Source organism: Myxine glutinosa, chromosome 9 (genome assembly GCF_964187855.1).
Source record: "Myxine glutinosa chromosome 9, kmMyxGlut1.1, whole genome shotgun sequence".
Taxonomy (NCBI): domain Eukaryota; kingdom Metazoa; phylum Chordata; class Myxini; order Myxiniformes; family Myxinidae; genus Myxine; species Myxine glutinosa.
In genome coordinates this window covers 103,166,033-103,187,177 of record NC_136269.1, presented here as the reverse complement: position 1 = coordinate 103,187,177, position 21,145 = coordinate 103,166,033, and the positions used below count along the sequence as shown (strand labels likewise).

Here is a 21,145-nt window from a genome sequence, read left to right as displayed (position 1 = left end):
CTCTCCTCTGACGCCGGCAACCTCAACATTCTCACCCTCCTCGACCTCAGCGCCACTTTTGACACCATCAATCACACCATCCTCCTCACCCGACTTGAAACCACCTTTAACATTACCGGCACTGCCCTCTCTTGGATCAAATCATACCTCTCTGACAGATGCCAGTTCATCTCCATCAATAACTGCAAATCCCCCACTGCTCCCCTCCCCCAAGGTGTCCCCCAAGGTTCAGTTCTTGGCCCCCTCCTCTTCATCCTGAACCTGTCCACCCTTGGTCACTTAATCCGCCGTCATGGTCTCCAATTCCACTGCTTCGCCGATGACATCCAGCTTTTCATCTCCACCAAGTCCATCTCCACCGCCACTCACTCTATCCTGACAAACTGCATCACTGAAATAAAATCCTGGCTTCAAATCAACTTCCTCAAACTTAACTATGATAAATCTGAAATAATCATCATTGGCCCAAAAACGCTTACCAAATCCACCCATAACTTTGCCCTCAACATCGACGGTTTCGCAGTATCCACCTCCCCTCACATCCGGAATCTTGGCATCATCTTTGACCAAACCCTCTCCTTCGACAAATACACTAAACAGATCACACAAAGACAGCCTTCTTTCACCTGAAAAACATCGCCCGTCTCCGTCCATCCCTCTCCTCCACGGCTGCAGAAACCCTCATCCACGCTTTCATCACCTCCCGTCTGGACTACTGCAACAGCCTCCTCTATGGTTCACCCTCAATAATCACCAATAAACTCCAATACATTCAGAACTCCGCTGCCCGTCTACTCACCCATTCCCGGACCCGTGACCACATCACCCCGTCCTTTACAAGCTTCACTGGCTCCCCATCCCCCAGAGAATCCAGTACAAAATCCTCCTCTTGACCTACAAAGCCCTCCATAACCTGGCCCCATCCTACCTGACTGACCTCCTCTCCAGACACACTCCCACCCGCAACCTCCGCTCTGCTGGTACCAACCTCCTGACCCCCCCCCCCCCAATCCGGACCAAATTCAGATCCTGGGGGGACAGGGCCTTCTCCATCGCTGCTCCCACCCTCTTTAACTCACTACCTCACACCATCAGAGACTCCTCCTCACTCACCACATTCAAAACATCACTCAAGACCCACCTGTTCAACACTGCATTCAACATTTAACCCACAGCATTTAACCCCTGACTAGCTCTTCTCCTTCTCCTTCCTTTTGCTTTGATTATTTACCTATTGATTTTTGTCTTTTTGCACTTGTTTTTTGGACTCTGTCAAAGCGCCTTTGGGCTTCTTGAAAAGCGCTATATAAAATAAATGTATTATTATTATTATTATTATTATTATTATATATATATATATCTGTGCATTGTCTGTCTTGTGTTGTCTTGTCGTGTGTTGTCACTGAACTACTCCCTCAAACTTTTGTGAAATCGTAATATTACAACTTGACCCACGGCAGGAGTATGCGCTCTACTGGGTGGCGTTCTAGTTTACATTATACAATGGACTACAAAATGTAAATGTTTCATGATATTTGTTATATTATATCACCTTTATCTTTATCTATGTTATATCATATATATATATATATACAGTCACGTGAAAAAGTAAGTACACCCCATGAAAAGTTTTGACTTTTTCAACATATTTCAACATACAGCTATTTGATCTTCATTTAAACAATATTGACAGATAAAGGTGATATAATATAACAAATATGATGAAACATTTACATTTTGTAGTCCATTGTATAATTTAAATAAACATAAATGCAAATTTCACATGTGGAAAAAGTAAGTACACCCCTACATTTATCACTACTTCAAATACCTAAAATTAGAATCATGTGCACCAGCTCAGGCGCAAATGATGAGAACATCGTTAGAGAGGATCTTGGAGGAACCTGTCGTATTTAAACCTCAGACATTTGGTTTGGTTTGCTCTTTGTTGTTGAAGTGTGCGGCGTCACCATGCCGAGATCAAAAGAGCTCTCTGAGGCCTTCAGAAAGCAGGTTTTGGATGACTACGAGTCTGGGAAGGGACTTGAAAAGATCTCCAAACAATTTGAAATCAATCATTCGACTGTCCGGAAGATCATCTACAAGTGGAGAAGATTCCAAATAACTGCCAACTTGTTCAGGCCAGGCCGCCCCAGCAAGTTCAGCCCGAGAGCAGACCGCAAGATGCTGAAAGAAGTCTCTAAGAACCCCAGAATGTCATCACGGGACCCACAGGTAGCTCTTGCCACTGTTGATGTCAAAGTGCATGAGTCTACCATTAGAAAGAGGCTGCACAAATTTGATCTACATGGGAGGTGTGCCAGGAGGAAACCTTTGCTGTCCAGAAAGAACATCAGGGCAAGACTAAAGTTTGCCAATGAACACCTCGGCAAAGACCAGCACTTCTGGAACAATGTGCTCTGGACAGATGAGTCAAAGGTAGAGCTATTTGGCCACAGTACCAGAAGACATGTTTGGTGAAAACCAAAGACAGCATTTGACCACAAGAACCTGATACCAACTGCAAAGCATGGTGGTAGAAATATTATGGTTTGGGGCAGCTTTGCTGCATCAGGGCCTGGGCAGCTCACCATCATATAATCCACTATGAATTCTTCATTGTACCAGAGGGTGCTTGAGGATAATGCGAGTCCATCCTTTGGAAAGTTGAAGCTAAACCGAACGTGGACCTTGCAACATGACAATGACCCGAATCATACCAGTAAATCCACCAAGGAATGGCTGAAAATGCTCCTGGACTCTGTGTCCTTTCCTCCTGACAAGGTGGAAAAGTTTCTGTCAACCCTAGACTCTGATTCTGATTCTGCAACTGGACCTGACGGCATCAGCCCACGGGTCCTAAAATCCTGTTCTTCCGCTCTTTCACTCCCTCTCTCTGTTCTCTTCACCCTCTCTTTTGCTCAAGGTCATCTGCCATCTGCTTGGAAATCAGCCAACATCACCGCTTTGCACAAAAAAGGTGCAAAAACAGATCCCAGCAACTATAGACCAATCAGCCTTCTCCCAATTATCAACAAAGTCATGGAATCCATCATTGCTTCAGATATGAAATCTTTCCTCTTCTCCAATGGCTTGATCTCTGATCATCAATTTGGTTTCAGACCTGGTCACTCTACTCTGGACATGCTGCATCTGCTTTCTCAACAATGGATGGAGGTCCTCAATGCCAAACAAGAAATTAGAGCTGTCTCCCTTGACATATCACGTGCCTTCGATACGGTCTGGCACCCGCTCTGCTCACCAAACTCTCCTCCTTTGGTATCCATGGAAATCTCCACGCATGGCTGGTGGACTTCCTCTCTAGTCGTAGTCAACGTGTGGCCCTGAATGGGTTTCTCTCATCTCCTCTTCCTGTTCAGGCTGGAGTTCCGCAAGGCAGTGTTCTGGGCCCTGTGCTTTTTCTGGTCTTCATCAATGATCTCTCTGACTCTCTTGAAAATCCTCTCTATCTCTTTGCTGATGACTCTACTCTCTGTCGCTCCATTCCTCATCCCTCAGATCGGCAGTCTGCAGCCTCCTCACTCTGCAGACCTGGACAAAATCACAGACTGGGCAAACAAGTGGAACATGTCTTTCAATCCTGACAAATCTCACACTCTTACGATGTCTCTCCGAAAAGACCGACTGGACAATCCTCCTATCCACTTTCTGAATAATCCTCTCCAAGAAATTCTGTCACTCAAGCTTTTGGGTCTCACTATCTGCCATGATCTTTCCTGGGAAAACCACATTTCAAATCTGGCCTCCAAAGCCAGTCGCCGACTGGGCATCCTCCGTCGTGCGAAGTCCTTCCTTGGCACACCTGAGCTCCTCACCACATACAAGGCTTTCATCCGCAGCTCAATGGAATACTGCTCTCCCCTCTGGGCTGGTGCTCCTGCCTCACACCTAGCTCGTCTTCACGCTGTTGAAACCAAAGCGTTCAGAATCATTGGAATCTCCCGCGATGAAGCTAACTCCAAGGGCCTTTCACTCACTCACCGCAGGCAGGTTGGTGGTCTTTCCGTCTTCTACCGACTCCTCTCCGGCCTTGCCCCCCCCAGCTCTCTCTGGGCTCTGTCCCCCAAATATTCCTACAGGTCGCACAAGATCTGCCTGCAACCCTCTTATGGTTAAACTGCCAAAATCAAGACTCTCTGCTCACCTTCACTCCTTCATTCCTCTTTTCTCCCGCCTCTGGAAGAAACTCCCTCACTCTCTTCAATCCCACTCCTCCCTCCAGGTCTTTAAAACAGCTGTTCACCACCATCTCTTATCTTCCCTCATCCAAAACCTTGATCTTTTCTACCCCTGCTAATTTCACCCCAAATCCACTTTTTTGAAACGCCAACTTCTGTCCTGGAAGACCTTGGTGTGCTTGTGTTTTATACTTCTCCCACCCCCCCCCCCTTCCCACGCCTACTCCCCCCAAGCCCTCTCCTTCCTACACATCTCCCGATGTCCCTGCTCTCAAGCCTCGATTCTGTGTACAAAAAAAAAAAAAAAAAAAAAAAATGGAGGGTTCTGGAATGGCCAAGTCAAAGCCCGGATCTAAATCCCATCGAGATGTTGTGGGGGGATTTGAAACGAGCTGTGCATGCAAGAAACCCCTCAAACATCGCACAGGTGAAAAATTCTGCATGGAGGAGTGGGCAAAAATTTCTCCCAGTCGATGTCAGAGACTGGTAGACAGTTACAAGAAAAGCCTACTTGAGGTTGTTTCTGCCAAAGGGGGCAATACCACCTATTAGAGCCAAGGGTTTACTTACTTTTTCCACATGCGAAATTTGCATTTATGTTTATTTAAATTATACAATGGACTACAAAATGTAAATGTTTCATGATATTTGTTATATTATATCACCTTTATCTATCAATATTGTTGAAATGAGGATCAAATACCTGTATGTTGAAATATGTTGAAAAAGTCAAAACTTTACATGGGGTGTACTTACTTTTATACGTGACTGTATATATACAGACTTGGCATTTAATATGGAATATTTTTTTGTGGGGGTGAATTTACTTTTCAAGATGTCTTAGAACCAAAAGTTCATTGGATTTATGTTGAAATTATTCTAGATTTTGTTAATGTGACCTTTAAAAGAAACAAAAACCACATTTGACGTTTCAAAACAAATAAATTGATCCTTGAAAGCGATGTAAACTGATATCAAACTCAATTCATGGACAGTACTGTGTTAAACTTCTGTGCGTTTTCCAGAAGTATCTCTTTATTTTGCACATTAGCCAAATTTTTTTTTAACAAAAACAAAAGTTAAATTACGACTGGGATTACCGACAGTAAAATTACAGTTCAGTACTTCGTGTAACCCCCACGAGCATTCAGGAGAGCACGTACACGTTGAGGCATGCTGTTCACGAGATTTGCCAAGGTTTGGACAGGAATCGCTTGCCATGCAGTTTCAATAGCCTGCTGCAATTCACGCACAGAGGTCGGCTGCTGGTCCAAGTGGTCGATTTGACGCGTTAATTCTGCCCACAAGTTCTCTATCGGATTCATATCCGGGGACATGGCAGGCCACTCCATATGCTCTGCACCACGGTCAGCAAGAAAGTGTTGGATCATGCAAGCACGATGAGGCCATGCATTGTCATCTTGGAAGACAAAGTTTCCTCGAAAGGCTGCACGAGCAGAAGCAATGTTTCTTCCAGAATGGCCCTGTACTTGAACTGGTTCAGGTTTCCATTCAGAACAACCAGGTCAGTTTTGCCCCCTGCATGAAAAGCAGCCCAAACGGTCACCCCACCACCTCCAGCTTGGACTCTTGGCACTATACAATCTTTGTTATAGGCTTCATGCACTTGTCTGCGCACTCGGACGCGGCCATCTTGACGATAGACCAGAAATCTAGACTCGTCACTGAAGGTCACGTGATTCCAGTGTCCTGACTGCCATTGACGGTGCTCTCTGGCCCACTGCAATCGGCGCTGGCTGTGTTGTCTGGTCAGGCGTGGCTTTGTCAGGGGACGCCTGGCACGATAGCTTGCTTGAACTAGTCGTTGGTTGACTCGCCTTCTGGATACAGGCACATTTGTCAGTTGCTGCCACTCAGCCCTAAGCCGATTAGCTGACTTGGTACGGCCATTGCGGACTAACCGGTGCAGCTGGCAATCATCCCTCCTTGTGGTTCTGCGGGGACGTCCTGGCCTCGGTATTGGAGTAGGGACACCCCTCTGAGCATTTCGTTTCAGGATCTTTGACACCTGACCTTGAGTCATGCCATACTGCCGAACAATAGCACGCTGTTTCATGCTGTAATTTCGTAAAGCCACCACTCCATGACAAACAGCATTGTCGAGTTGACGGACCATCTCCAGAGGAAGCGGCAATAACTTTTGGAGACGTGCAGCAGTTGTTTTCCACGAATACAGAACGCAACAACCCTTGTATACCCGACTGTGAAGCCAATCGTCAAATGCACCTGTCCATAACTTTTGCCACGCCACCTGTGATATAATCCTGTTGTTGACTTCTTGCTGCGACAGAAAATCAGTGGCATGGTTCTTTTAACAAATAAATCACCAAAGTGTAAAAGAAACTCACCAGATTGATATACTGAGTTAAGAAAGTAAACCTAAGTCAAGAAAAAAAAATAATTCCATATTAAATGCCAAGTCTGTATATATATATTCCCTCCCTACTCCAAGACTTCAAACGCCCTCCCACCCACCCCCATTACAACTCATCAACCCCCCCCACCACCCCCACCCCCCTCACCCTCCTCACCCTCCTCGGAAGCCCCAAACCACCCTCCCCCCTACCCTCTCTCCCAGAGCCTCAACCTCCCTCTCCCAACCATAAGGCATCAATCCCCTCCCCATTTCATGCTTTCAAACCTTCTCCCCACCCCAACTCCATAATCACCCCTTCCCCCTCCCCTCCAAGGAAACCAAACCTCAACCTCCCCTCCTAACTCTGTCCCATCTTTGCTCTCCCCGACCCCCTTCAAACCCAACTCTGTCCTCCCAACCTCACCCTCCCCCCACTCAAAGCAAACAGACATTCCCATATTACAAAGTCTTGGAAGCCCCATGTCATATCAAAGCTTCCATCTGCTGGGGGTCTATCGGTTTTCAGATTTGCAATTTGTAAAGGCAATGCCAAAACAGAGGATCTTCGCCACTCAACTGAAAAGGCTGACGATGGAACTCTGGATCTATGAGGAGCACTTTGGAGAAAGATAATAATCTGCCTGATTCTCTGCAAGATTGGATGTTTGTCAACAAGGTGTGACCCCAGATGGGGAAGCACAAAAACTCAGGTCCCCGTTTCACCAAAAGGCATATTTGAGAATTGTTCTTTGTGGCCGGATGCCATTTCTGACACCAACACAGTATCAGCTGGGGACATAGCCTTTGTCCAAAGAGACATACCCTACAAGGCAGCAGGGGGATTTGCAATCAGAGTTTCCTCTCTGAGAGGAGGACGACCTTTCACAGGTTAAAGAGCTCCACCTACCCTGATTGGATTGATGAGTGTCACAACAAGTCATCACAATGGAGGGCCATGCACACTACACCTCTAGGATACCAACCTACTCAGAGATCCTCCTAGACTGTGAACATTTTGAAATTGAGAGCTCCACAAAACCACCCTCAACGAGCATCAAAATGATGAGCTAGGGTCACCGAGAACTTCTTGCTGCAATGTAATAAAGTTGATGCCTGATAAATTTCTTCACTGATATGGGGACAAACTTTACCCCAAACAGAGTTTCTGTTCGGCATCAAGTATGTACAGTAACATTAGAAGAAACTTTTTTCTAACATATGCCAAGTGTTTTTTTTGTTTCTAAGACTTGTCATGTGATTCACAAAGATTGAAATTATAGAAAAGGAATGATTATCTGATCTCATGAGAACTCGTTGTAGGCTTGAGGCAATGATCTTGTGTCCCCACAACTTCCTCCTTTGCAAATTACCCTTAAAAACCTTCTCAATCCAGATGAGGACATTCTCATCGGATTTTGTGAGAAATCATGGGGGACTTTTGTCAGGGTAAAGAGTTTCAAGATATTGGAAAGACAAAATAATCACAGAACAGCTTCAAAGCAGATAACCAATTAAGTCAAGTATTTTTTATATTGCGTTATATATCCAAAAGTTCTGCCATTTTGATCACTTATTGCATTATACTTGTACACTTCTCCATGCTGCATTCAACCATCAAATAAAATAGAACCTTCATGCCATTTGATCATGGAGTTCGTTATGGTAAAACTTCCTCATGAACGATACAAAATAAAAAAAATCGACTAGAAAATATAATTTGACGCGAATGCGTTAATCGATATGCTGCCATCCGCGTTAGATGTCAACCCACTATTACGTTTGATCTCAATTAAACGTCACATGAGAGAGAGAGGAAAGAGAGAGAAGAGAGAGAAAAGAAAAGAAAAAAAAAAGAAAAGAAAAGAAAAGAAAAGAAAAGAAAAGAAAAAAAAAGAAAAGAAAAGAAAAGAAAAGAAAAGAAAAGAAAAAAGAGAGAAGAGAGAAGAGAGAAGAGAGAAGAGAGAAGAGAGAAGAGAGAGAGAGAGGGAGAGAGAGAGAGAGAAGTACAAGAGAACATCAGAGGCTCCAAACTCGAATTGTGGTCTGCAAAATGATTTAAGGTCACCTAAACATTTGACCTGTTGGACCCAAAATTGAATCAGTTAATCTTGGTCTTACAGTCTATACTTGTGCCAAGCTTGTTTGAAATCTCTTCAGTCGTTCACAAGTTATTGTGGTAACACAAAACCAATAGACAGACCGACGCATGGATGCACAACCCCAAAACAATGCCTCTGTAGCGGTTACCGCTGGATGCACACAATCGCCTTGCACCGGCCAGAACACGGCCAGACGCGCCTCTCCCGGGCATGCCCGGACTCACTGTTCCCGGGCACGCCCGGTCTCGTCTTTCCCGGGCATGCCCGCTCTCGCCTTTCCAGGGCTCGCCCAGAGCGTCCGGGCATGCCCGCTATCGCCTTTCCAGGGCTCGCCCAGAGCGTCCGGGCATGCCCGCTATCGCCTTTCCAGGGCTCGCCCAGAGCGTCCGGGCATGCCCGCTATCGCCTTTCCAGTGCTCGTCCAGAGCGCCCGGGCACGCCCAGCCTCGACTTGCCAGGCCGCAGCCAAACACGCCCGGGCAGGTCCAGACTCGCCTTTCCAAGGCTCGCCCTTGATACCCGGGCATGCCCGGTATAGCTTTTGCCGGGCAAACTTCCCGACATAAATGTGTATATATATTGCTGCCCGATAAACGGGCTTTTCAGAGTACCCGAGTGCGATACATTTATTAAACCTACTCGGACGAATTTCCATCTTTGGTCGCGTCAATTCTTTCAACTCGCGTTGGAGCACAGCTCCTTCACCTCCAACATTCTTTGCGGAGGCATTAAAAAAGTAAGGCGCTTGAACTCAAACCCAAAACGCTGAATTGGAAAATAACATTTTTGCACCTCAAGGAAGAGGCAAAACACAACATAGCAAAATCATTGTAGATTTTAAGTCGTAATTTGTACCTCATACAAATTAGAGATACAAAATTGGTGCTTCAGATAATCCCCTTGACATATTTATACAAATCAAATAATTTGTTTGCAATTTTTAAAAAAACTACTCCAAATGCCGGATGTTTAGGCAAGTCCCACCTGACTCCACCATGCATGTTGATATACTTTTCCCGTAGTTCTGGAAGCCTTCCCAAAGGCAGTTCCACCTCCAAAAGGCTGTCTCTCATCCTCCGGGCAGGCAGCTCTGTCTGACTCTTGGGCAACGAGCCATGAGGCTGTGTCCGTGAGGATCCATGACTGACAAAAACAACAGATCACACACCACTATCTTTATGGTCATTGCAATCATTGCAGTCGTATCCAATTTGAGATTCTTATCCTAATTAGTCACATAAAATCAAAATTAATAAAAGCATGACATTTCAGCTTTGGCCTTCAGCATTTTCAGGTTTGAACTCCCGCATAACGTTATTTTCCCGGGTGCCGCATAAACGGCTGAACAACTGAACCGATCGGCTGCACCGATCAGACTCGGTGACCTCGGACAAACACCTTTTATAAGGACATGGGTTGAATCCCTGCTTGAGAGAATGCCAACCCCCTCCCCGCCATAACGGTCGTCTCTCCAACTCACAATCCCACGAGATATGCGGAAAGGATGACTCAAAACCAATTATCTTCTTTTTGATTCACATATAAACATCATTAAAAGTAAATAATGACCTCGGCCGAAGTTCAAACGACATGGGTTTAATCTCTACATGAGAGGATTCCACATAGCTTCTTTTTTTTTTCTTTTTTTTTTGTATACTGAATCGAGGCTCGTGAAAGAGCTAACATTTACTTCACAAACAAATCAACCAGACAAACAAAATATATAAAAAGAGGGAGCGGAAGGACAAGATGGGGAGAGAAGGGGAAGCACACAAACACAACATTTGAGAGCAGGGAGATGTGTGGGAGGGAGAGGGCTTGGGGGGAGGAGGCGTGGGAAGCGGGGGGGTGGGAGAAGTATAAAATACAAGGACACCAAGGACTTCCAGGACAGAAGTTGGTATTTCAAAAAAGTGGAATTGGGGTGAAATTAGCGAGGGTAGAAAAGATCAAGGTTTTGGATGGGGGAAGATAAGAGATGGTGGTGAACAGCTGTTTTAAAGACCTGGAGGGTGGAGTGGGATTGAAGAGAGTGAGGGAGTTTGTTCCAGAGGCGGGAGAAAAGAGGAATGAAGGAGTGAAGGTGAGCAGAGAGTCTTGATTTTAGCAGTTTAACCATAAGAGGGTTGCAGGCAGATCTTGTGCGACCTGTAGGAATATTTGTGGGACAGAGCCCAGAGAGAGCTGGGGGGGCAAGGCCAGAGAGGAGTCGGTAGAAGACGGAAAGACCACCAACCTGCCTGCGGTGAGTGAGTGAGAGGTCCTTGGAGTTAGCTTCATCGCGGGAGATTCCAATGATTCTGAACGCTTTGGTTTCAACAGCGTGAAGCCGAGCTAGGTGTGAGGCAGGAGCACCAGCCCAGAGGGGAGAGCAGTATTCCATTGAGCTGCGGATGAAATCCTTGTATGTGGTGAGGAGCTCAGGTGTGCCAAGGAAGGACTTCGCACGACGGAGGATGCCCAGTCGGCGACTGGCTTTGGAGGCCAGATTTGAAATGTGGTTTTCCCAGGAAAGATCATGGCATATAGTGAGACCCAAAAGCTTGAGTGACAGAACTTCGTGGAGAGGATTATTCAGAAAGTGGATGGGAGGGTTGTCCAGTCGGTCTTTTCGGAGAGACATCGTAAGAGTGTGAGATTTGTCAGGATTGAAAGACATTGTTGCGGATATGGGATTTGCATCCATCCATATCCGCTTGTAAATATTCCCCTATTTCCTCAATACTTCCCAACTATCCCCAATCCCCCATTCCCTAGTCCCATTTTCTGTAAACAACACTCTGTAGACCCGACCTCCCCCTATTTCCCCCATTAAATGTCGTGCCCAGGTTCACCGCATCTCATGTAAGACAACTATAGGACATCTTGCGAGTTATTCTTAGTCTATGTCAGTTAAGGACTCGTTTCCATTAATTCTGACCCTTCGTTGCACCAGAATGTGATTGTATGGCACCGTTAGGAAGTTTAGGACCTCCCAATACCTCCCCGCAGCTCTTCCTCACGGTTCAGCAACAACAACAACAACAACAACAACAGCAACGGCAGCGGCGGGCGCGGGAAGTGCGCGTCCTCACTCCGGCTTGGTTGGTAGGGGGTGTTGGGAGGGCATCAGGCCTTCCCAACGAGCCGCCATCGAACATGTGCTCGACGGGGTTACCAAATAGGGGCTCCCTGTCAGCTCCTCGTCAAGGGAGGAGCCCGGTAACTCCCGCACCCAATGGAAGCGGCGGACCGGCCCCAGTGGGGCGGAGCCAACCAGCCGAGGGCGTGTCACTCCCCGCTGAGCATGCGCAGGGAGAGGGAGGTGACGTCAGATGCGCGCTGAGCTTGGAGCAAGCGAGACCACCTCCGAGCGCTGTGAGGCCTCCCCGCATCTTCTGGACTGGACCGTGCTTTATCCTGTCCCCGAGCCAAGGTGCACCTTGTGCCATCGAACTACCTGTCCCTCCCTGCCATCAATCCCTGTGTAAGTCAGCCTTGTTCCGTTTGTCTGTGGTCTGTCCGGGAATAGATAAGATTGTATTTAAGTGCCCATCTCTTCTGTGTCTTTTACCTCACTCTGCCGTGTAATCTACCCCCTTTTCTCCACCACTGTAATTATACCCTCCTCCGGAGGTCTTGAGAACTGTACCCCTTGCGTCGTTTCCTCTTTCCCAGTCGTCGTGTCCTTTCCATCATTGATTTGGCATAGCGCGATTTGGTCAACGTCTGGGTGAATCGGGTGAGTTGGGGGAAGAATCGGGGGAACTGTTAGGTCGCGGCAATACCACCGCTCGGTAAATAACATCTAAACCGCGTCCGTAACAACTGGTGTCGAGGAGTGGGATTCGAGGCCCGAACCAAATTTTTTAAAAAACATCTAGGAAAAAATTTGGTCAAAATTATAAAGTACCGAAATTTGCTTTTGTTTTACAAAAACCCGAATTTTGAAAGTCGCGCTATGGCAGATCAAGACGGCTGGGTTCCGGTAGAGGAGAGTGGGGTAGAATCGACCCAGGACCCCAGGGAAGAAGTGGGGAAAATGGTGGAGGAGAGTAAAGAAGGTGTGGTTGAGGGGGTATCAGGTGCACAAAATGGCGCTCTCGCGCACGTGGTTACAGCGGCACCAAATTTTGCCGCGCCCGTGACCGTAGCAGCGGGCTTTGATGTGGGGGACTTCATGGCGCAATTCACCGAGATGCTGAGAATAGAGGGGGAGAAATTGAGTAATAAAATGGAAGCAATAACGAACGGATTGGGAAACCAAATGGAGGCAATAACAAACGGATTGGGAAACCAAATGGAAGCAATAACGAACGGATTGGGAAACCAAATTGAAGCAATAACCAACAGAATGGGTGACCGCATGCAAAAATGTGGGGAGACCATGGATCGCATGGTGGGCGAAAGGGTCCCAGGGGTGCACGAGGAGGTAACGCGGGTCGAGAAGCGCCGGTTGAGCGAAGCGGAGGAAAGCGCGGGTACAATGACGGGGGTAGAAATCGCGACACGGGGTTTGGAAAAGCCGGCGACCGATGAGGTAGAGGGAATTTTATTAAAGCCAACGGTCGTCGAGGGGAACAAAGACAAAGCAGTGCTGGGAATTAAAATTGAAGAGATGACGGAGGTTGCCCGGGAATTGCAGGGAGAAATGGAAAATGTGCAAAGTCCCTGCTCACATCACGATGCTGTGCTTAACCTGAATGGAAGTTTGCAGGTTTTGGTGCAGGGAGGAAGAAGAACCCCGAAGGTGAGACGTGCTGTGTATTGTGCTGGGAGATTTTGTAAAAGGATGTTTAGCGACAAAAGAATTGTCGCGCGATTGGGATCGATACGGCACCCGGCGTTGGTGAAGGGTCCCGTGTGAGTAAAAAGTGTGCGTTGGCGAGTGGGTGTGTTATAACGTGTGGGAGTGAAACCGAGTGCGAGCGAGAATGCACGTCGGGGTGTACGGAGTGTACGTGCGAGGGTGAGAGTGACACGAGGAGTGAGTTGGTGGTGGAGCGGGTGCGAGAATGCACGCTTGGAATGGTTGAGGGTGTGCGAGGAAGCACACCTGAGTTGGTCATGGCGCGAGTGTGGGAGAGCCCATCTGAGCGCGTTAGTGGGTGGATGCCAGAGTGCACGCCCATGGTGAGTGTTACGGAGGACGTAACGGAGGAGAGGTGTGGACCGAGGTGTGCGCGAGAGGTGTGGTGTGTAACAGGGAGAGCATTGGTGGAATGTACGGACGGCATTGGAACGCCGGGTTTTGTGAGGGTAAAAGGGGTAGCGTATGCGTGTGAGCATGCAGGTGAAGCATCGACGGTAACCGGGTTAGCGGTTAGGGCGACGGATAGCCGATGCGAGCACTCAGGGCGCGGTGTGCTTTGTTGGATGCGAGGCCCGGCGCGGATCGAAGCTGCGTCGTTTCTCTTCGAAGCGTCGTTGCCGATTCGGGCTTGGCCCCACCCCGCACGGTCGAGTCCGGGCCTTGGCGGGCGAGGCGACCGGTCCGGTTCAAGGGCGAGTGGGAGGAAGCGGACCGGTGCCCCCTCGTGGGGACGGGGTTCCGACCGGGGGAGATTGAGCCATCGGGCCCGGGACCGCAAGGTGCCGCGCCGAGATGGTGCGTGGAACCTCGGCCCAACCAAACCACCTCCCTTGAACCGAAAGCCGGACGGATTCAACCTGCAGGCGACCAAACCACCCGAATTCATTGCTCGGCTTTACGAACCGAGTTTAATGATGTCATGACGCACCGAGGCTAGGATATAGCGGACTGTGATGATGATGGTAGTGATTTGATACGAAATTTATAATAGTGGGTAGAATTGGCAGTAAATGGAAAATTTTTGAATTGGTTGGAATTTGGACGAGCAAAATTGATAGTGGGACCTCCCCGATGTGGTGGGATGGGCAATCCACCATCCCTCACGGCGAGGGGGGGCAAAGGAGCACTAGATTATGGGGTGTATGGCAGTGAAAACTAGCCCGGGTGGGTTAGGATATTGTGTGTAGGGCCCTAGAAGATGACATTAGGCAACGTTAAGATTAGTTAGTGACAAGGATACCTGTAGTGGGGACGCAGGTAGATTAGTGTGGATTATAATGACGAGGGAGCGCAATAGTTTAAAGGGAAGACGGAGGGGCGTGAGTTTTAGAAGGGAGTAGACAGAGCAGATGATGCAGTATGAATGGAAGTGCTGGTGAGCAGCTTCAAATGAGGCATCGGTGAGGCAATGCTCCGAGGTGTGTGTGAGTGTACAAGTGATGAATGAGAGAGCATTGCGGATGAGTGTCATGGTGAGTAGTGAGTGTTGTGGATCAGCGCGAATGCGCTTGGGGGAGAGAAGGGTGCAGGCGGCACCAAGTATGAGAGCACAGGTGTGCAAGTACAGGTGTGTGAAATATATGGAGCAGAGAATGAGTGGTGTGGAGAGAGTTGGAGTAAGTGGTACGGAGTGGTGTGCATGGTGCGAAGGTGTGGATGGGGGAAGAGTGGACCCCTTTCACGAGTACCCGGGGCGGGTAGTGTAAGTGTTAGGTAGAGGGTATAGGTAAATTGTGGTTGGATATTGGCATCTGTGGTGCGGGTGGAAGAATGGTATTTGGATGGGTGCATCAGTGTGGTGGAAATGGCTGGGCGTGTAGCCTGTTAGTGTGTGTAGTTGGTTTGGGCACTCCACCACTGTGAGGATGTCGGCCAGGTGAGGCCGCAGGTGGGCTCTGGGAGCCGGTAGTTGTGGATGGGGCCCGAGGATCCGGAGGACGGACCCGGGTAGCCCAGTGCCAGAGGGCACCAAGGGGTGACAGAGCCAGGAGGGGCCTTCCCCAGTAGATAGGTTAGGTTAAGGAGCTAGGTAAGCTCGGGTGGCAACTGCAGTGGTGGAGGTGTGCAGGTGGGTAGACCTGCTGGGAGAGCTACACGTCACAGCCCAGAAATTGTGCAAGGGCACCGGGAGATGAATCGGGGGAGTGAGACCCCAAATTGAGAAGCACCACAGTTTGGTCAATGGGAATTGGTTTTTAGAACCCAGAGTGTAAGTTGGCCAATGGATTGGCAGGGAGAGACCCCGGGTAGTGTAAAGTGTGTTAATGTCATTTAGAGGATAGTTAGGATTGAAGTCTCCTCGCACCATCTACATGCACTCACCTGAGATGACGTACCTCCACACCATGCCATGTTTTGTTATTTTATTGTGCAGATGTTTGGAATGTGAGACGCATCATGACGTGGGTGTGACATTGTGCTTGATGTTCCATCTCTTCCTCCTTATGAGGATTGATGACGAATTGGGTGATGGCAAATTTTGGCTAGAGGGATTGTGGTGACGAATTTGGTGTAAAGGAAATGTGGGGAAGACGTGACAGTAGCGACGAATTTGTAAATGTGTAGATTTTGTAAATATGGGGTAAGGGCAAGGGTAGTGTAGGTGACAGGGGGGGTGACGTACGGTAGGGACGAGCTTTCTCATTTCGCTCTCCGTACGCATTTCACCTTGCATTGCCTTATTGACGTGTACCCTTGTGACCTTACCCCTCGCTCATTTGTCTTTCCCCTTTTTTCTCCCACATGACCTGTGCGCCATTGGGCGCCGAGGGGAGCGTGCGTGAGTCGGCCATTGTGCGCCCGGAACTCTCAGAACCAGCTGTCTGCATCGATGCACCACATTATGGACCACATGTCTGTGGCCGAGCACCACTTATGGACCCCATGGGTTGGGGCATGGCCCCTCTGCTGGAACCGGCCATGAGGGCCCGAAATCTTGCTGGCGGACCTTGGCCACAGGGCACCGATGCCCCACAGGTGAACCACACTAGTCGGCCCTATGGGCCATAAATAAATAAAAATGGACACGTTGGGTGCATTTCATTTTATGCTCAAATAGGCCGCCAGTAAGAAAATGAAAGGAAATGACAACATCTGGAAGAAAGTAAATAGCCAGCAGAGGGAGCCGAAGAGCAAGAGACCACCTGCAGGGTTAGGGGTTGTTGGTTTATTTTTATTATTGAACATTGACGAACTATGATGACTGGGCACCGATTGGTGCCTGAGGGTGTATTGGTGCGTTTTGGGTGCTTTCATGGTGCATTGATGCAGAGCAGACTGTCTCCCCCCCAGAAAGAACAATCACAGGTCCTGGATCGTAGTGTAAATATCAGTGTAGTCTTGTATAAATGATGCTCCCTACCGGCTGTATGTTTAGTTTGAGGATGCTTTCCGCGATTCGGTTATCCTGTGGGTGTGTTTCTGTTAGGAGAAGGGTGCAACGTCGCAGGGGGACATATTTACTCATTTGTGAACATCTGTAAAACTGTCGCACTCAGGGTTGAGTTAATAGTAGAGGGAACTACATCTGAGTGCCACACTAAAGTAGGTAAAAATTTATCGGGTCGGGAAGCCCCGAGGTAGAGAAGGGTGCAATGTTGCGGATATGGGATTTGCATCCATCCATATCCGCTTGTAAATATTCCCCTATTTCCTCAATACTTCCCAACTATCCCCAATCCCCCATTCCCTAGTCCCATTTTCTGTAAACAACACTCTGTAGACCCGACCTCCCCCTATTTCCCCCATTAAATGTCGTGCCCAGGTTCACCGCATCTCATGTAAGACAACTATAGGACATCTTGCTAGTTATTCTTAGTCTATGTCAGTTAAGGACTCGTTTCCATTAATTCTGACCCTTTGTTGCACCAGAATGTGATTGTATGGCACCGTTAGGAAGTTTAGGACCTCCCAATACCTCCCCGCAGCTCTTCCTCATGGTTCAGCAACAACAACAACAACAACAACAGCAACAGCAACGGCAGCAGCGGGCGCGGGAAGTGCGCGTCCTCACTCCGGCTTGGTTGGTAGGGGGTGTTGGGAGGGCATCAGGCCTTCCCAACGAGCCGCCATCGAACATGTGCTCGACGGGGTTACCAAATAGGGGCTCCCTGTCAGCTCCTCGTCAAGGGAGGAGCCCGGTAACCCCCGCACCCAATGGAAGCGGCGGACCGGCCCCAGTGGGGCGGAGCCAACCAGCCGAGGGCGTGTCACTCCCCGCTGAGCATGCGCAGGGAGAGGGAGGTGACGTCAGATGCGCGCTGAGCTTGGAGCAAGCGAGACCACCTCCGAGCGCTGTGAGGCCTCCCCGCATCTTCTGGACTGGACCGTGCTTTATCCTGTCCCCGAGCCAAGGTGCACCTTGTGCCATCGAACTACCTGTCCCTCCCTGCCATCAATCCCTGTGTAAGTCAGCCTTGTTCCGTTTGTCTGTGGTCTGTCCGGGAATAGATAAGATTGTATTTAAGTGCCCATCTCTTCTGTGTCTTTTACCTCACTCTGCCGTGTAATCTACCCCCTTTTCTCCACCACTGTAATTATACCCTCCTCCGGAGGTCTTGAGAACTGTACCCCTTGCGTCGTTTCCTCTTTCCCAGTCGTCGTGTCCTTTCCATCATTGATTTGGCATAGCGCGATTTGGTCAACGTCTGGGTGAATCGGGTGAGTTGGGGAAGAATCGGGGGAACTGTTAGGTCGCGGCAATACCACCGCTCGGTAAATAACATCTAAACCGCGTCCGTAACAACATGTTCCACTTGTTTTTCCAGTCTGTGATTTTGTCCAGGTCTGCAGAGAGTGAGGAGGCTGCAGACTGCCGATCTGAGGGATGAAGAATGGAGCGACAGAGAGTAGAGTCATCAGCAAAGAGATAGAGAGGATTTTCAAGAGAGTCAGAGAGATCATTGATGAAGACCAGAAAGAGCACAGGGCCCAGAACACTGCCTTGGGGAACTCCAGCCTGAACAGGAAGAGGAGATGAGAGAAACCCATTCAGGGCCACACGTTAACTACGACTAGAGAGGAGGTCCGCCAGCCATGCGTGGAGATTTCCATGGATACCAAAAGAGGAGAGTTTGGTGAGCAGAGCGGGGTGCCAGACCGTATCGAAGGCACGTGATATGTCAAGGGAGACGGCTCTAATTTCCTGTTTGGCATTGAGGACCTCCATCCATTGTTGAGAAAGCAGAAGCAGCATGTCCAGAGTAGAGTGACCAGGTCTGTAACCAAATTGATGATCATAGATCAAGCCATTGGAGAAGAGGAAAGATTTCATATCTGAAGCAATGATGGATTCCATGACTTTGCTGATAATTGGGAGAAGGCTGATTGGTCTGTAGTTGCTGGGATCTGTTTTTGCACCTTTTTTGTGCAAAGAGGTGATGTTGGCAGATTTCCAAGTAGATGGCAGATGACCTTGAGCAAAAGAGAGGGTGAAGAGAACAGAGAGAGGGAGTGAAAGAGTGGAAGAACAGGATTTTAGGACCCGTGGGCTGATGCCGTCAGATCCAGTTGCAGAATCAGAGTCGAGGGTTGACAGAAACTTTTCCACCTTGTCATTCCACCTCGTCTTTTCCACCACCTTGAACGAAACTTTTCCTCGTCGGAGCTCATGTCATATTTGGGCGGTGTATAAGCTAACAGATCGCCGTCTCCATCGATCTTGCCAAGGCCGTAACACCTATTGGCTCAAAATCCTTTTAACTGTTGACTTGGTAGTTTTTACAATGAAGGAAACACGGATGGGGAGTGCATACAACATAGCGATTGTGAATGTGACAGCTCTGAGGCGTCTTTCGCTTTGCATCAAATTATTCATTACATTCATTCATTCATTTAATGATCATTACGCTCATTAAACTGTAGGGGTTACCCCATTGGGACATAATCCACAGGCACGGGACCAGTGGGGCTATTGATTGTATGGGCGTGGCGTGCGTGCGGTTGTTGGAGCCACGCCGCCCGAAGAGTGCTTTTGCGTTATAAATGATTTGAGTTCTCTTCCATGCTCGCTGAGCATGTCCGCCTCGACGAGGCTTGCGTGCACGCTCTCGACCTCCGATGAGTTCGCCCGCCTCCTCACCGAGTTCCCAGCCCTTACATGGCCCACCTTTTCGGCCGTTGCCGTCAAGTACGGGGTGAAGCATCACATTCCGACCACCGGCCCGCCTGTCTACGCCCGGGCTCGACGCCTCGACCCAGGGCAACTCGCTATTGCAAAGGCCGAGTTCGACACGTTGGAGCGTCTTGGCATCGTGCGCCGGTCCGACAGCCCGTGGACCTCGCCTCTCCACATTGCACCGAAGCCGGGGGGCGGTTGGCGCCCATGCAGGGATTATCGCCGCCTCAACGACGCGACTACCCCTGACCGCTACCCAATCCCGCACATCCAGTATTTTTCTGCCCACTTGGACGGTAAAGTTTTTTTTCTAAGGTGGACCTCGTTCGTGGTTACCACCAGGTCCCCGTCCGGCCGCAGGACGTTCCTAAGACCACGGTGATTACACTTCGGGCTTTTCGAATTCCTCCGCATGCCTTTTGGGCTCAAAAACGCGGCCCAGGCTTTCCAGCGCCTGATGGACAGCGTGTTGCGGGATTTGCCATTTCTGTTCGTCTACCTGGATGATATCCTCATCGCAGGCGCTTCCAGGACGGAGCACATGCTTCACCTCCGAGCGCTCTTTGAACGCCTCAGTCAGCACGGCCTTATCATTAACCCGGCCAAGTGCTTGTTCGGGGTGGCCTCAATTGACTTTCTCGGCCACTGCATCACGAAGGAGGGGGCCGTCCCACTGCCGTCTAAAGTGGAGGCTGTGAAAGGTTTTCCGCGCCCCTCACCGTCAAGGCCCTGCAGGAGTTTTTGGGCATGGTGAACTTTTACCATCGTTTCGTGCCTCGTGCGGCCCAGCTGATGCGGCCCCTTTATGAGGCCCTCAAGGGCAAGCCTACCAAACGCGCCATTGACTGGACCGAGAAGATAAACTGGCCCTCGCCAGCGCAACCATGCTGGCGCATCCGTCGCCCGATGCACCGATTGCTCTCACCACGGACGCTTCGGACTACGCGGTTGGCGCCGTGCACGAGCAGTGGATCAACGGGGCGTGGCAGCCTCTTGCTTTTTTTAGCCGGCAGCTCCGCCCTAACGAAAGAAAGTACAGTACTTTCGATCGTGAGCTCCTAGGCCTCTACCTAGCTGTCCGACACTTCCGTTACCTGTTGGAAGCCCGCCCGTTCACGGCATTTGTGGACCATAAGCCCCTGGTTTTTGCCATGGCCAAGGTCTCGGAGCCGTGGTCTGCCCGTCAACAAGGCCAGCTCTCCTTCATTTCCGAGTTCACGACGGACATCCAACATGTTGCTGGGGAGGATAATACGGTCGCCGATAGTCTCTCCCGGTCCATTGTCGGCGCGGTCCACCTTGGCATCGACTACGCCCGCATGGCGGCCGATCAGATCACCGACCCGGAGGTCCAGGCCTGCAGGGCGGCGGTCACGGGGCTTTGACTGTCTGATGTGCCGTTCAAGGACACGGGCACCACGCTACTGTGCGACGTTTCCTTGGGTCAGCCTCGCCCTGTCGTACCCACCAGCTGGAGACGGCGGGTGTTCAATGCCGTCCACGGTCTTTCTCACCCAGGCAGGAAGGTGTCACAAAAGTTGGTGGCGGCAAAGTTCGTTTGGC

The 21,145-nt window shown here is 49.4% G+C and overlaps 1 protein-coding gene across 1 annotated transcript in view; it reads right to left on the bottom strand.

The window, feature by feature from the left end:
- Window positions 1-21,145, bottom strand: part of LOC137435171 (acyl-coenzyme A thioesterase 9, mitochondrial) — a 76,627-nt gene that overhangs the window by 41,795 nt on the left and 13,687 nt on the right. Inside the window, 1 exon segment of the mRNA XM_078785118.1 lies at window positions 9,660-9,818. Within this exon segment, the coding sequence (XP_078641244.1) occupies window positions 9,660-9,818 (159 nt within the window).